The sequence below is a fragment of the Eretmochelys imbricata genome, chromosome 1, assembly GCF_965152235.1.
Source record: "Eretmochelys imbricata isolate rEreImb1 chromosome 1, rEreImb1.hap1, whole genome shotgun sequence".
NCBI classification, from domain to species: domain Eukaryota; kingdom Metazoa; phylum Chordata; order Testudines; family Cheloniidae; genus Eretmochelys; species Eretmochelys imbricata.
This window is the reverse complement of record NC_135572.1, coordinates 201,622,223-201,638,838: the sequence shown is the minus strand read 5'-3', so window position 1 is coordinate 201,638,838 and position 16,616 is coordinate 201,622,223. Positions and strand designations below refer to the sequence as shown.

General features: G+C 45.2%; 1 protein-coding gene across 2 annotated transcripts; it reads right to left on the bottom strand.

Annotated features, from left to right (window-relative positions):
- Window positions 1-4,225: 4,225 nt before the first annotated feature.
- CLDND1 (claudin domain containing 1) lies at window positions 4,226-13,890 on the bottom strand. 2 transcript variants are annotated; one of them, XM_077822214.1, is made up of 5 exons: window positions 13,789-13,890; window positions 8,116-8,411; window positions 5,943-6,050; window positions 5,367-5,504; window positions 4,226-5,250 (listed from the first exon to the last, which is right to left on the bottom strand). In XM_077822214.1, exons 2-5 carry the CDS (start codon window positions 8,396-8,398, stop codon window positions 5,030-5,032), a joined length of 750 nt encoding a protein of 249 aa, XP_077678340.1. In that variant the 5' UTR covers window positions 8,399-8,411; window positions 13,789-13,890; the 3' UTR covers window positions 4,226-5,029. The 2 variants fall into 2 exon arrangements, with proteins under 2 accessions (XP_077678340.1, XP_077678349.1); XM_077822223.1 differs by having other exon boundaries at window positions 8,116-8,408; window positions 13,789-13,863.
- Between the last annotated feature and the right edge of the window lie 2,726 nt (window positions 13,891-16,616).

Sequence of the window (16,616 nt, the reverse complement as noted above, 5' to 3'; positions counted from 1 at the left end):
AAGAGTTAGCAACTGAGAAGAAGATATTTTGTAACAGAAAAACATTGGGGGTATGGACAGGGCCGTTCCTACCCATATGGATACTACGCAGCTGTGTAGGGCACCAGGAAATTTGGGGCACCAAATTGCCCCAAATTTCTTGGTGCCCTATGCAGGTGCGTGCTGCTCCAGCGGCCAGCCCAATCCTGCGGGCAGCTGAGCCAGCCCCTCGTGGGCTGTGCACAGCAGGGCCCAGGAAAGCTGCTCCCGCCCCCTCCACCCTGCCCCGCCCCACCTCTTCCCAACCCTGCTCGGCCACAGCCCTGCCAGCTTGGGACTCCAGAACCCTGCCTTGTTGCAGCAGGCTAGCACGCCGGACTCAACACAGACCCAGGTCGGGTCCACGCCTCCAAAGCTGCAGACTTTAACCAAAAACTGCTCAGCAGGTCATCTGTCTCCAGCATCCCGCTCCCAATGGGATCCCAACCCCAAATAAATCCGTTTTACTTGGTGTAAAGCTTATACATGGTAAACACATAAATTGTCCGCCCTCTATAACACTGATAGACAGGTATGCACAGCTGTTTGCTCCCGCAGGTATTACTCACTTACTCTGGGTTTATTAATAAACAAAAGTGATTTTATTAAAGTATGAAAAGTAGGATTTAAGTCAGAGGTGGGCAAACTACAGCCCACGGGCCACATCTGGCCCGCTGGACCATCCTGCCCTGCCCTTGAGCTCCCGGACCCTCCCCCCACAGCCTCATCTCGCTGTGCCGCCAGTGCCCTGGGCAGCGGGGCTGTGAGCTCCTGCTGGGCAGCACAACTGTGAGAACCACCTGTGTAGTGTATTAAATTGCTCCCTGTAGGAATGGGCTATTTATGGTGTACTACTTACAGCTGCCAGTCCTGGTGCTGTGAGCCGCATGGTAAGGGGGCAGGGAGGTTGGATAAGGGGCAGGGGGTCCCGGAAAGCAATCAGGGGCCAGAGGGCGGTTGGATAGGGTGGAGGTGCTGGGGGGCGGTCAGGGGACAGAGAGCGGTTGGATAGGTGTGGGAGTCCTGGGGCCTGTCAGGGGACAGGGGGGTTGGATGGGTCAGGGGTTCTGAGGGGGGCAGTCAGGGGGCAGGCTGTTTGGGGAGGCACAGCCTTCCTTACCCGGCCCTCCACACAGTTTCGGAACCCTGATGTGGCCCTCCCCATAACACCTTTTTGGGTCAGGACCCCTAAAATTACAACACTGAAAGTTCAGATTTAAATAGCTGAAATAATGAAATTTACGATTTTTAAAATCCTATGACCGTAAAATTGAGCAAAATGGACCATGAATTTGGTAGGGCCCCAGTAATGAGTGTGTGACAGAGGGCTCTACTCACTGGTAGATGGTACTGCCTTGTTGTGGTTCTGGGGATAAGCTCTGCCAGGCCAACACCATCCAGCACTCCATCGCTTCTCCACTCTAGTTCCAGGAACTGCAGCCTCCTCTTTGTGACTCAGGCCTCGGGCCAGGTCGCTATGTTGTTTCCCTTTCCGGCGGTGAGTCAAAGTCTCCTCTCGCCAGCAGTCTTAGGCAACCCTCCCATTCACTGCCACAGGTGCCACTCCCTGAGTGGCTGGTAGCAGAACCCAGGCCTGCCCTCTACTCAGGGTTCCAGCTCAGGGACGCTAGTCAACCATCATCTGATTCCTCCTGAACCTTGCTGCCCTTCCCTGAGCTGCTTCTATACCTTCTGGCTCTCCCCCACTGCTCTGGGTTTGCCAGCCCAAGCTCCCACCTCCCAGAGAGTAACTGTAGGCTATCTGCCTCTGTAGCCCCAACCACACTTCCCTTCTCCCAGGGAGTGACTGCAGACTACTTCCCTGCAGCCCTTTTCTGTTGCCAGCTTCCTGGCTTTATAAATCTGGCCCAACTCCTCCCCCAGCTGGACTTCCTCAGCCAACTAGGCCTTAGCACTCCTTGGCTTTCCTCTAGGTGCAGCTTATAGGTTAATTGGCCTAATTTACCCATTCAGCCCTTGTGTGGGTGGACACCCCCAACAAAGTGTCAAAAAAGAAAAAGGGGAAAAAAAGAAAGAGTGCTTCAGCATTTGAGAAACAACTACAGATTTACACTTCAGGAGGGAAAAAAAAAGTGGCTCCAAAAAGAGAGAAGGGTCCCACGGTTTAGGCTAAAAGAGGATCAAGGATCCAGAACCTTGACAATCATCTGATTGAAACAAAAAAAGCTAGCTTGCCTGTAAACTGCACTGCCCCGGACCTGATACAGGAAAGCTGAGAGCTACAGTACCAACCATTTATTAAGTAAGAGCACAGAGAGGACTTGGTAGAGACTTCCAGGCAATAGCAGCTCCTCTGCCTTTTCAGTAGGGGAGAATAGCAGCATCTTCTTTCCTTTTGACCCAAGCAGACAAATGTCCAGGTGAGGGTTCATATGCCTTAGCTTTTAAGAGGAAAGGGGAAGGAAACAACCAGGAAAAAGATCACCCCACCCAGGAAACTAACATGTCTGAAAAACACAGATCAGGTCACAAACTAGCAACTAGAAGCTCCCTGGTTACTCTTAGCTCTGCACAGAAGAATTCATCGCTCTCTTGGAGTAGATATTGGCTCTGTTGGGACATTTTGGGGAAGGAAGGAGGCATCACCATTCTAGACCTTTTCAGAACAGAGGGAAAGGAACTACCAAACAACAGGGTGCTAATTTCTCTTTTATGCAGCAGCTGACATTTCAGCTGTTGGCTTTAGGCTGATTGTCACTTTCTGGTATCACAGACATATCTGCCTTCTTTCATTTTGTAAAGCTCCCTGCACTGATAATAAATCACTACCCCCACAGGTGCAAGGATCAGAGCACCAAATTTACAACACAGCACTAACTTAGCAACTATATCACAGATTTTTAGTTCAATATCCCATAATGGCTGTTCTATTAGCACCCATGAAGCACTGTGAGTACTAGGTGTTAACATTATTGCTGCAAGAGGCTTTGGAAATTGATATTATCCTTAGTGAAGGCTGGCAGAATTCCAAAGCCTGCTCTGTCCATTTCTCAACTCCATGGTGAACACTCATGCTGGCTGTATGGTACCTTTGGATAGAAGTATGGATGCTGAAGTATACACAGTTATATACAGGCACTTCTTAGCACTTGGTTTGATATTGGTGTATCACAGTATAATAAGATATTGCACATGATCAGTATGTCCTTCCAACTGTCATTTTTATTTTTTTTAATTTATCCCATTACACAGTAATTTGGTTTGAGTAGACACAACTGTGATTAATTCCAAAAGGGTGGAAGCTGACACACACTGCTACTCAGCACATGCCAGTTTTAAGCAGCAGGATGTATCAGTGTAAACATGTTTAAATACTATACTTTCTTCTGCTGAAGTGCTTTCTTCGAATGAACAGAAAATAACTTCATCTCTTCATACTTTGACAGTTGCAAGAAGAGTAATAGCAAGATTCTGTCTGCCCAGCAAAGGTACAGGAGCTAAATTCTGCTGCTATCAGATACACCAGTGTAAACCCAGAGCAACTCTACTGAAATGGAATTACTGTAGATTTACACAGGTGAGAGAGACAGGAGAATCAGGTTCTGTGTGGTTCGCTGAGTCAGCAAATGCAACCCTGATGGGTACTCTTGTTCAGAAAGTTGTTACAACTCAATTCACTCTCAATGAGATGTTTCTTTTATCAAACCAGCAGCAAGAAAGGAAGGGGTTTAAAACTTGTTAACCAACTGGGAACAGAATTTTTTTACTCTCTGAATGTTGGGCTTGTTTTCCTCCAAGACGTACAACGAAAAGCTGGATGGATTCTGAGCAGCTGAAGGGCAGATTTGTATACAGGGTGAGCTAACTGGGAACTAAGGTTTTTCCACATCTCACTCAAAAGATGTGATGATGAACAGGCACCCTTAAAATGAAGTGATTTTAAAAAACAAACCCACCCCACTCTCTTCCTCCATTAAAGAGTCCCTAAGGCAAAGGGATAAAGGTTTTGTATAGAAACTGGTCATCCCTCTCTCATACTTGAGCACTATGAACAACAGTGACCAGACAATATTATATTAATCTGTCTCAGGGCATTCTCTTTTTCAATCAAATTCACAACAACTCTGATAAAATTTCTCAGCCTTTACTCTGGTTTATTTGTGTGTTTTAAACAGGTGTGGGGCAAGGTGGGAAACACGCAGCACATTTTAAAAAAACCTGCTGTGTGCTACATGGGGCAAATAAATAAGCTTTACAAAAAGTTAGATTTATTTATATATATACACATACATATACATACACACATTAACCAAATTAAATCCAAACCTTGCATGAGGCCTGCCCCTTCAACACAGTAAAGGAAGGGCCCGATTTTACAGCCGGCACAAAAGCTACAGCTGACTGCCCCAATCACATCAGTCTGGTCATAAAAGGCTGAGAGGAGAAACTAATGAGAGTAAGAGAGAGAAAGAAACAAACCAGATTACAACACAGATGTAGCTATAACATTTCTACACACAATTCTGCACATCGATCTCTGCTTGGTGCTCTTAGAGTGCATCACCTGCTGGGATCTCATAACATGTAGTGCCCAATTCTCTATTATTCACACTCTGCAGTTCTCTCATTCTTCTCCTGCATCTCCCTCTTTTCTTCCCCTATTCATCCTCTGCCCCACAATGCCTCTCCTGTTTTTTCAAAGCAGATTTAGATGTGAGTGTCCAGTTAGGGTAGTATAATTAAAAAAAGGGGATGAACTCTTAAGACTACTTCCACAAACAAATAAAAGTTTTTTTAAAAAATTATACAGTAAAAGTCTGTTAAAATTCTGCAGACTTCTGGCAAGAGAAAGCTGTTCAAGTTTGGTAATTTGGCCCAGAGGCCTTTGTCTTCAAAGCCTGCAGACCACTGAAACTCAACTGGCAAGAAGCACGCAGCGCATGGAGCAGATACCTGTCCAAAAGAAAGATGGGGTACGACTGGGAAAAGGCCTATGATATTGAAACAAAATACTGTGAAGCAGCAACTGGCCATGAATGAAGTGTCCTATTTATGCTACACGGTATGCTTTCAAGAGCATGAATTCCTTCCTGTTGGTGCGGGCTGCCCAGATGAAGAGAGCAGCTGCCATAAACTGTAAAGGAGCAGAGACACAAGCCAGGCAGAAGGACCAGCCAAATTCACCCTGCACATCATCAGGTGGGTGCAGCTTCTTGTGGAGCAGCTCAATTCCAGCTACGTAGCAGCTGACTGAGCCCAGCGTACACAGACCTGGGGAATAAACAGTACAGGACAATCAGCTTACAGTACAGATGCCCTGGCTGACATGGTCAGGGAAGTCACACTGCAAGGAGAGGAAGAGGGCTGGAGCACATAACAGGACCCACCTGCAAGGAAATGTAGGACTCCTATGGCAATCGCAGGGTAGAGGCTGCGACAGGCACAAGCACAAAGACCAATCAAAGCCCCAAAGCACATCAGCCCTAGGCTGACGAAGGGCAGGAGAAACTGCAAACGCCAAAGATCTGTGTATAAGAGAGAGACATCCACAGATATGTTAAAGACATGTCAGTGTCTGACATTCTCCCTGCCCATCTATGTTCATTCCCATACACTACTCCATCAGGGACCTCCAACCTGAGCTAGGAAGGACCACTGCCTCCTGTGAAAAGAGAGGGAGGAACTTGAATGTGTGTTCACTTACTGAGTTTTCCCACAACACTGTTCTCTGAATTAATCCTTTCCTAAAGCAAACAAACAAATCACGTACCCTTGCCTTCAAGTCATGACTAATACCCAGGGTTATTATATGAAGCATTAGCTGAGGTGGGCAGATCAAAATAGTTACTTCTCTCCTTATTCTCTCACTAATGATTGAATCTGGAAATGAAAATGTCCTCTTCTTTTCTTTCCCAGCCTCCTTTATTCCCCACATCTACCTACCAGAGGTGAAAAGCACTTACAGGTCCGATTCAGGTCACTACCACTATTGTGGTTCCCAGGCTCCATGTACTTCTCCGCAAATTGATCAGAGAGGGAAAAACTGATGCAGCTTCTGACCATATCAGTTTCTGGAGGGGGGAAAAAATGCAATAACCACCATTAGTTTTATTCCTTATTTTCATTTGACAATCCTGCTCCCATCCAGCATCTGCTGTTTTTTTTACATGAGAAATCCCTTTAGCTATTTTTAGGGTGAGAACCGTTCTCAGAAGTAATCTTTATAAAGATTAGCCACTCCCCCTTATTCCACTGCTTCCCTGGATCAATTCACATCACACATTTACAGCCAAAGCAATAAATAATTCCTTCACAGTTCACCACTCTCATTTTTTTCTTGATTTAAGAGCACTATGTCCCCTTGTCAGAAGGATAAACAACTCTCTCATACTCTGACTCATTTTAATGAGTCTCATTATTAGGAGTTACAATAGTAAACTGTGTTTACTATAGATTAAGTAAAAAGAAAAGGAGTACTTGTGGCACCTTAGAGACTAACCAATTTATTTGAGCATAAGCTTTCATGAGCTACAGCTCACTTCATCGGATGTAACTCAAGAAAGCTTACACTCAGATAAATTGGTTAGTCTCTAAGGTGCCACAAGTACTCCTTTTCTTTTTGCGAATACAGACTAACACGGTTGTTACTCTGAAACCTATAGATTAAGTATTACATCAGAGAGGAATATTGAAAAACTGTGCTGGCATATACAGGTCACTCAAGTTTTGTGTAAAGCTAGCTTCATAGCCAACTGTGTCATCCCTTGCATGACCCCTCAGGAAGGTTGTCGGGGTAGTTGAAAATAAAGTATGTAATATGCTAGTGCTGACCAAATTATTAAAGTGAGTGCTTAACTACGAGACCATAACGTTTTCTTTATACTGATATTCCATTAAAATAAATGGATTGTGCATTTATTTCAACATGTGACATAAACTTAAAATAGGCAGCACCTCCAGGCAATCTAGAGAGGTCTGCACCAGTACTTATTGATACAACAGATTGGGTATCTTGCACCACACGTATTTCAAATACTGTGTGGTCAGTGCTCTTCAGTCTTTAAATTAGACATCCAAACAAAGCAGCGGTGTTTAGCTCAATGTGAAGAGCTCAACGCCTTGTTAAACATTTCATGGAACACAAGTACACTTTTTAAATACTTCTATTTCTGTTATTTCTGAAACAAATTTTTAGACATTTCATGGTGTTTGTTCCCATTGAAAATCTGTCCATTGCCACTCTGAAGTTCTAAAAGATGCTTTTGAGTTGAGCTAGTTGAAATTTTCATCAAAAAGATCCTTAATTAGAAATGGGGTTTCACTGAAAATGATTCCATGGGAAAATGTTGAGACAATTTCTCATTTTTCAAAAAACAGTCTCTAAATGAAAAATTTCAGGAACACACAATTTTTAAGTGTATTCAAAATTTTTCATTTAGAAATTGTGAGAAAATGCCCAACTTTTCAACCACACCGTTTCCTCTAAAAAAGTGTGGAAACAAATAAAAAAAAGTTACTTAAAAACTGTCAGAAACAATAATATTTACTCTCACTTTTTAAACTCTAAGTGAGAAAAAGTAACAATGACATTTCTTTCAGTTGGAAAACAAAGTGCAGAAAAAAACAAATTACACTGGACTCACTTTAAGATGAAACTGAGGATTGGTCTACACTACCACTTACGTTGGTATAACTACGTCACTCATGGGTGAGGAAAATCCACACACCCCAGTGTAGACAGCGCTATGTTGATAGGAGGTCTTCTCCTGTTGACATAGCTACCGCCACTCAGGGAGGTGGAATACCTACACTGATGGGAGCAGCTCTCCTGTCAGCATAGGAAGCATCAGTGCAGCTGAGCCGCTGTAGCGCTGCAAGTGTAGACAAGACCTTAACATATCAAATCCTGGTTCTCTAAACACTCACTAGCAGCTGCATAAGGCTTTCCTTTTGCATCTTTAAAACTTATATTTGCCCTAATTGTTTAATAACCAGAGAAGCTTTCTGGAAAAGTGAGGTGACATAGATCCATTTTGAGGAAATACTGTTTGATATCCAACCCTTAAATTGCAGCTCAAGGCAGGAAGGAACAGGGAAGGTGGAGGAAAACGCTATTTGGAGGATGCACTAATTCACCTGGTGGGCTGTACCAGTGAGAGTTTTTGGGCACAGTGATACATCTCCGCCACAATCCAACTGTGCCATTGCACCGGAACAGTGCATCTGTATAAGTCTTCTCATCTGCTTCCATACTGGTGAATTCCTCCAAAATACTCCTGCCAAGTTCGCTGGCATTTCCAGCTGAGCTATGGTACTCATACCAGAAATCTGTACCGATTGAGGCTGCCATATAAATGGTGGAAATGAGGCAGAGTACGCAGGCAATTACTAGAGCTGTAGCAAAGCGGTTATCCATCATGGTGTCCCAACTGCTGTGGGGGGAATAGAAAGGTGAGAAACACAGAGGTTCAATTAATAATAATAGTAACCCCCCCGAGACCAAGCACAAGATTGACCCTGCTGGGATAAACTAGTCCCTTAATCCCACGACCAATCCCTCCCTGAATGCATAACAACATCACTTCCTTTTCACGTTCAACATGCGACAATGAAGGAGCAATGTTTCCTTCCAAATCCTGAACCCTCCCCTAATTATAAATAGCTCAAGTGTTCAGTGAACATTTAAGATGAAATATTAACCAAGGTCCCGTCTACCACAGTAATCCTACTTCACTTGTCTGTTCGGCTTTTACAGTGCCCACACCCAATGCAACTTCATTTGCAACAGATATCCACTCATGCTCAATTACCACAGGTGTATTCATTTACATAAAAGAAACAGTCATGCTTCTCGCCCCAGGCAAGACTCAGTAGGAGTAGGAAGCAGAGATAGTAACTGCTTGGGAGAGAACACGAGGAGTAGTACAATGCACATTTTTAAATATTTATGTCATACCATAAAATCCTTTACAAAGTGTCAATTATGTACCAAAGCATATATGAAGTCCTTTAAATTGAGATTTAAAGATGGGAAGGGATTAAGAATATGTCTACCCTGCAATTAGACACCCACCGCTGGCCCATGCCAACTGACTTGGGCTAAGGAGCTGTTTAATTGTGGTGGTGTTCAGGCTTGGACTGGAGTCTAGGTTCTAGGACCCTGTGAGTTGGGAGAGTCCCAGAGCTTGGGCTGCAGCGCAAGCCTGAATGTCTACACCACAATCGAACAGCCCCTTAGCCTGAGCCCTGTGAGCCCGAATGAGCTGGCATGGGCCAGCTGTGGGTATCTAACTGCAGTGTAGACATACCCTCAGTGACTGGGAGAGTGGAGGGAATTATTAAGATTTATAAAGCTTCATAGTAATGTCTCACACTTTTCTCTTTTGTCCACAAGGATCTAAAATTGCTTTATAGAAGGTATATTTAGTAGCAGTGAGTCTGTCAGTGTTCTTGGTTTTATACAATTTGGGTAGTGGCAAACAAGTAATAAGTGAGTTTAGAGTCTAAAAAAGGATGATGGGCACAAAGCACTACAACACAGCAGCATACGGACCCTGAAGTATGAACACTCTGTCAAATATTTTTGTTTTTATGGGTTTTTATTAAAAGTAGAAAAGGGAGGGAGATTGATGTACATTGATTGCAACAATAAGAAGTGAGAGAATGCCTAAAGCATGGAGTAGGTGAAGGAGATAGCGCACACAAGAAAAAAGCTATTTTCACAGCAGCAAGTGATGAAATTGGGGATGAGGTGATAAAGTAAAGAATGGAGTGAAAGCTTTCAGCAAGAAGCAGCTTACATTTCATACAGAAGAAAAGGGAAAGTCATCATAGAGAGTTGAAAAAAGGGGCAAGTCACAGTCAGAGTAACAAGAAAGGAAGAGAATTTTACAAAAACATTTTAGTAGGACTGGAGGATAGAAAAGATGGGAGCATGCAAGGCCAAAGAGGAGGTAAAACCAGCCTCACAGCCTAGAAGGGTTCTAAGTGAAATTACTCCTGGGGAATTCTGCACTGCTATGCAGAATTCATGTCCCCTGCAGATCTCCCTCCCACCCCCCGCAGAAAATACATTCTGTTGGGAAGGTGCTGTAATTACACCTGTTGCCCACCAGGAGCTGCTGTGGTGCCAGCCGAGACGGCAGCAAGCTCCAGGCTGGAGCAGCCAGTCACAGAGCGGGAAGAGGAGGAGGCTGCTTTCCTCACAGCACCCTGCCTGTGGGACCAGGTGAGGAGGCACGGGATGGAGGGCTGGATAGGGGGAGCAGACAATGCAGGTCAAACAGGGCTTCTGTGGGGGTCACACAGACTGAGTTCAGAAGGGCTGGAGGCAGGGAGACAGGCGGGGGCACAGGAACTAGTAGAGACACAGCATTGAGCCAGGATCTGAATGGGAGTGGAGATGCAGGGGCACATGGGCAAAGGGAGGCGAGAGATTGGGGGTTCAGGGACAGATGGGGACGGGGGATGGAGTGCAGGGACACATGGGGATGGGAGAGTGGCTGAATGGGGGTGCAGGGACACACGGGAACATGTGCAGATATGCCTGACTGAATGGGAGAGGCTAGGGGTTACCTGGCGTTTGCATAGGGGAGGCTCCCCAACTCCCTAAAAATCCCTCCCCCCTCCGAAAAACTGTTCCATACTTCTCCCACCCACACCCAACAACTCTCCAGATTCACTCCCAGGCTCCTTCCCAGCAATTACTTCCCTCTCCATCAGCTCCTCCATTACTCCTGACTTTCCCATGCCTTTGCACTGCTTCTGAGGGGTGCGGGAAATAAATTCTGTATTGTAGTTTAAATTTATTATTACTCAAAGTTCTGTATTAATATTCCTGTTAAAGAATCTATTTGTCAAAAAACATTCCTGAATATTTTTTGTTGTCTGTATTGTTAGACATACTTGCTGACAGATATTTTGAAATAAATTACCAAAATAATTGAAACTGGCATGATTATATTGTGTCATTTTAAAAAAAATATGCAGAATTTTAAAATATTGTGTGAATTTTTAATTTTTTGGTGCAGAATTCCCCCAGGAGTAAATAACGTATCCAACTGAAATAGGGAGAATGTAAATACCCTAACTGAAATTTGCTCAGGACACTAGGGAAAAATATCTTGGGAATTGATCAGGGCCTTAGTTTTAGACCTGTTAACAAAACACACAGTCAGAGAGTGACTGTGTGACGAAGTGGGGGGTTCTCTTGGTTTTTTTAATGGTTTGCATGCGGAAGGGGTGGGACTCAGTTTCCCTGGGTGTTACTGGTTTAACGAGGCGATGGGAGAGGAAGTTTGTTGTTACAGAGGACGCCGGCGATGGAACTTGTGACCCCAGCCAATGGCCTGAAGAATGGATACCCCAGCAACTGGTGACCGGGTGGCCCAGCTCAGGAGTCACAGCCGGTTCTGGCCAGTGGGAGGACAATCGGCTGCAAAGCGAGGACCCCGGTGACCTGACCAGCTGGTTCCAGCCAGAGGGTTGCAAAAGATGGCTGAGAGGAGAGGAGGTCCAGGCGACCCTGTTTACCTGGATAGAAGACAATGGACAGAGGTGGGGATTGGGGGAGGTGATATCAGATGCCCAGCTGAAAAGCACAGGGGCTCGGGACTGGAGAGGGAGAGCAGGCAGCGTCTACCTGGATGCAGGAGAGACTCAGGGTGTGTCTACACTTGAAATTTCAAAGCGCTGCCACGGGAATGCTCCCACGGCAGCGCTTTGAAGTGGGAGTGTGGTTGCGCGCGAGCGCTGGGAGAGAGGTCTTCCAGCGCTCCTGGTAATCCACCTCCACAACTCCCAGCGCTCAGAGCCTATCTACACTAGAGCTTTAAAGTGCTCAGACTCGCTGCACTCAGGGGGGTCATTTTTCACCCACCTGAGCCAGCAAGTTAGAACGCTATAAAATATAAGTGTAGACAAGCCCTTAGATGTGCTGTGCTGAGGGTGGCCAGGCCTGAGGGCCCTGAGAGTTTCCTATGCTGTGTTCAGGCGCTTAATAAATCATTGTGTTTTAGGCTGGCTGAGAATCACTCCAGTCTAGGGAACAGGGTTGCATTATTCCCTCTGGGAGTGAAGGCCCTGGGGGTCCAGAGCAAGCGGACTCTCTGAGGGGGCCCACAGCGAGAGACAGGCATTCTAAGGCTCAGAGAGGTGCGGTTCCAGGAGCCTGAGGGGTCTAATCCCGAGAGAGTGGACCCCCGGAGAAAGGGTGTCACACTGAAGGGGGTTCCCTCCAGGGACCATACCAGCAGGAGAGTGAGTTTGTGTGTGTATGGGGGTGGGGGGTTGAGAAAACCTGGATTTGTGCTGGAAATGGTCCACCTTGATTATCATGCTCATTGTAGGGAGAGTGGTCGCTTTGGATAGGCTATTACCAGCAGGAGAGTGAGTTTTTGTGTGTGTGTTTTTTTGAAAAAAAGGGGGTGGGGGGATGAGAAAACCTGTATTTGTGCTGGAAATGGCCCACCTTGATTTTCATACACATTGTGAGGAGAGTGGTCACTTTGGATAAGCTATTACCAGCAGGAGAGTGAGTTTGTGTGTGTGGTTTTTTGGAGGGGGGTGGGAAAACCTGGATTTGTATTGGAAATGGCCCACCTTGATTATCATACACATTTTAAAGAGAGTAGTCACTTTGGTTGGGCTATTACCAGCAGGAGAGTGAGTTTGTGTGTGTGTGTGTGTGTGTGTGGGGGGGGGGCAGAGGGTGAGAAAACCTGGATTTGTGCTGGAAATGGCCCAACTTGATGATCACTTTAGACAAGCTATTACCAGCAGGAGAGTGGGGTGGGAGGAGGTATTGTTTCATGGTCTCTGTGTATATAATGTCTTCTGCAGTTTCCACAGTATGCATCCGATGAAGTGAGCTGTAGCTCACGAAAGCTCATGCTCAAATAAATTGGTTAGTCTCTAAGGTGCCACAAGTACTCCTTTTCTTTTTGCAGAAAAATGAAGTGGAAATTTCCCATCTGTCCTAATGGCTCCATTGATTCAGCTTTCTCTTATACAAAAATGATGATCTATTTAGAGGGACATAAATGAGGTAGTTTAAGCCTACCATTTAACTTTTATGTTAAATAACTAACCTTACAAAACTGTTAATTAAAAAAAGTCAATAAAAACATTTGTTTGAATGCAAAAATTCCTGTGTGTAGTCCTAACATAGCACCACCATGCTCACACCCAGGAAGCAGGAGGTGAAAGTAGCCAGTCCAGTTTCACTGACCAAGATACCTGAACCATAAACAAGCAGGTGAATAGTTAAGTTCCTCAAATTCTGCCCTTTGTGATGATTTCTCAGATAATCAGTGATGCTAGTAAGGAATTTTATGAAAATTAACGAAAGGAGAGAATACGACTTTTAACCTGACAGGGTCCTTTATCTCACACACGCCCTTAGCAAGGGCGATGGTGGTGTTGAGGGGTATTTCATTATATTTAATTGGCCGGGGGGGGGGGGGGCGGAGGAAGGAGAAACGTGACAGGCACAGCCTCTGAGACAAGACGACTGTGGGGATTTGAGAAGGGGTGTGACTCAAGAGAGTGAAAAAAAAAATTTTTTTAAGGGAATAAAAATCGATAAAGCACAAAATCAGCAGAAGAGGGGAACCCCCCCCCAGTGCCCTGCCCCCCAGCCTCCCCCCCCCCCACAGTGCCCTGCCCCCCAGCCTCCCCCCCCCCAGTGCCCTGCCCCTAGCCTCCCCCGCTGTGGACTGCCCCCCCCGCCCCAGGTACCCCCTCAGTGCTCTCCCCCTGTTACCTCCCCCCCACGTGCCCCCAACTGCCCGTACCCCGCCCCGCACTCACCATCCCCTTCCTCATACCCCCGTTCCGACTCCGCGGCGCCGTTTCCGCCTCCCACCCCCGCACCGCGCCGCGAGCGGGAACCGCACAGAGACACTCATCCGCTCCCCCCCCCGGCGCTGGGCATCCTGGGACTTGTAGTGCCCCGCTGGCCCCTCGGCCCTCGCGGCGGGCCCGGCGCGGGGCATCCTGGGACTTGTCGTTCACATGGAGGGTTGTTCGCAGCGCACCCTGGGAGTTGTCGTCTGCACGGCGCTCGGCACCCTGGGAGTTGTAGTTTGTCACTGCCTCGGCTGTCCGCCCCGTAGGCGCTGGTGGGGCAGGGCGGAGCTCTGGGGCGAGGGTCACAACAGCTACATTTGGGCCTGGTTTCAGAGTAACAGCCATGTTAGTCCGTATTCGCAAAGAGAAAAGGAGTACTTGTGGCACCTTAGAGACTAACCAATTTATTTGAGCATGAGCTTTTGTGAGCTACAGCTCACTTCATCAGATGTATCAGTTGCATCCGATGAAGTGAGCTGTAGCTCACCAAAGCTCATGCTCAAATAAATTGGTTAGTCTCTAAGGTGCCACAAGTCCTCCTTTTCATTTGTGCCTGGGCAAAGCAGAGCGAGGGCCTCCTCACATGCATCTGGTTGGCTCTTCTCCTCAGCTCTGAGGAAAGAGGGCAACTCTTCTGCCAGGTGGGGTGCAATCCCCAAATGTGGCTGGGCGCCTGCAACTCAACAGTCAGAGGCCTGCATAGTAAAAATCATAGTTAAAAAATTATTTAAAAGCTTTCTTAGATGACATCATGTCTCCCAGATGTTCCCTGCCCCATTCAAATGAGATTCTCACACAATGTCCTGGTTGCATGAGCTGGGGCTTTAAGGGAAACAACAAAGTGGGTGAGACCAGCAATACATTCACAAGTGTTGACAACAATTACCTCCTCAACCCATTTAATAAAATCCCCACCCCTCCTACACATCCTGCACAGGTTAAATGAGGGTCCTCAAAGGGGCAGAGGAATCCATATGTTAAGTGTGTTTTGATTAGAAACCTAGAGTCTAACCACTCCCAGCTTTGGTTTTACAAAATTGTGCAAAACTAAAACAGAACCCTCCATCAGAGGTGCCATGTGGGAGGGGCGGCACATGAAGTCAGATGCCCCCAGGATTTCTGCCAGAGTTTATATGTCCTACCCTGAATGCCGCTGAATATCACCAGACTCTTTAAATTCTTCCCCCCTGCCTCCCACATCAACAGTGCATGTCCTTCCTGCCCTTCATCCTGGTTTTCTGCATCTCTTTCCATAGGACAATCCCATCCAACTCCACCTCTTGACCAGCTGGAAAGCCTTCCACAGTCTACATGACCCAAAAAGCTATTGGGGGGGGAAAGAGAGAAGGAGAGAGAGATATTTCAAAATAATATTTGAACTAGAATAATTTTGTTTTAGAAAAGTTTTCACACACATTTGTTTCAATATTTTACCATTTATTTTCAAACATTTTTCGTTTAGCATTGTTCATTTTTGAAATGGAAATTTTAAAAAAGGATTTAATTTAAATTTTAAAACATTTTTTAAAATCCCACCATGTGATTAAGACAACATAAAAATTACACAGATGGCCACAAAAAAATATTTTTTTCTCCTCTGTTTTTCATTTTCTCTTATTTTCCCCTTTCCCCTCTGTATAATATTTGCCTGGTCATTTTAGCCACATAGCAGGATTTTTTAAAATGTATCTAAATATAAAAATTTGTTTTGGAAAATTTGCTATTTTTAAAATAGGCAAAAATGATTTTTATAATAAATATTGATTAAAAGTTTTGCAAAAATTCATCTTTTACAGATAAAATACTGGTTCTGAATAAGATTTGTTAATACTTGAATGGAAAGATAATGAAGGCTAATTCAACAGTTTTATAAAAAATAGCAAAAATAGATTTTTTTAACAAATATCTATGTACAAAGAGCATTTGTAATTAAAATTTTTGGTTAAAAAATTGCAACCCACTCTAATGATCAGCATTTCCAATGCCCCTAAACCACAGCAGAAACATCAGTAGACTCCATTAGAATTCTTCAGATGGTTTTTCCTGCTCACTGTTGGCTTCTTCTGTCCTCTTTATTTATTTATTTTTTTACCAGTGGCCCAGGACCCAGCCAACCAACAGATCGATTCTGTTTTTCCAAACCTAAGTTGCCAACGGTAATTTCCACTAGGAGAGAAACCCAAAGGGGGAGAATTTGCCCTACATCTGCCATAACCTTCCTGAAGAATAGCCCAGGTTGCCACCTCCATCCACCTTCCATCTACAAAATTACCCCCTTGCCTATCTATTGACTCAGTGCCTGCAGTTCTTACCCTAACTAGTGTTACAGCTTCCCCATTGCTACAAGACCCTGCAGAGGACAACATGTCCTACATCTGGCATACACAGCATTTCAAGTATCCTAAACTGGTACCAGATAGAGAAAATGACCCCTCTCAGCTGGCATGCCTCTTGCTATTACAATGACAAGTGTTAGAGAGACCCCAGGCTGGAATCTGTATTAGCTGGGTGCCTGCAAACTTACCATAGTCAGTGTTGGCAAGACTATAAATTTTTTCCTCTTTAATGGGTGGGCAGATCCTGCTTCTTTTCCCTAGTGCAGGCTTCTGAACTGTATCCAGTTATGAGTTATTGCATTCTGTTTTATATCCAAATTTACCTCTGTTCCCCCTCACTGTTATTATATTATCTCACTGTTTATTACTGTCACTTTTTATTTGATGTATTTATTATTTCATTTTATATAAACACCCCAGGCAAAAAACTTGCGGCACATATAAAACTTACAA

Excerpts from the sequence above, each read along its gene's own strand:
- CLDND1 (XM_077822214.1), bottom strand. The coding sequence starts at position 8,398 with ATGATGGATAACCGCTTTGCTACAGCTCTAGTAATTGCCTGCGTACTC. Across the intron at positions 5,505-5,942 it reads TAGTGACCTGAATCGGACCT|ATCTTTGGCGTTTGCAGTTT; the intron begins GTAAGTGCTTTT and ends TCTTATACACAG. Across the intron at positions 5,251-5,366 it reads AGTCCTACATTTCCTTGCAG|GTCTGTGTACGCTGGGCTCA; the intron begins GTGGGTCCTGTT and ends TTTATTCCCCAG.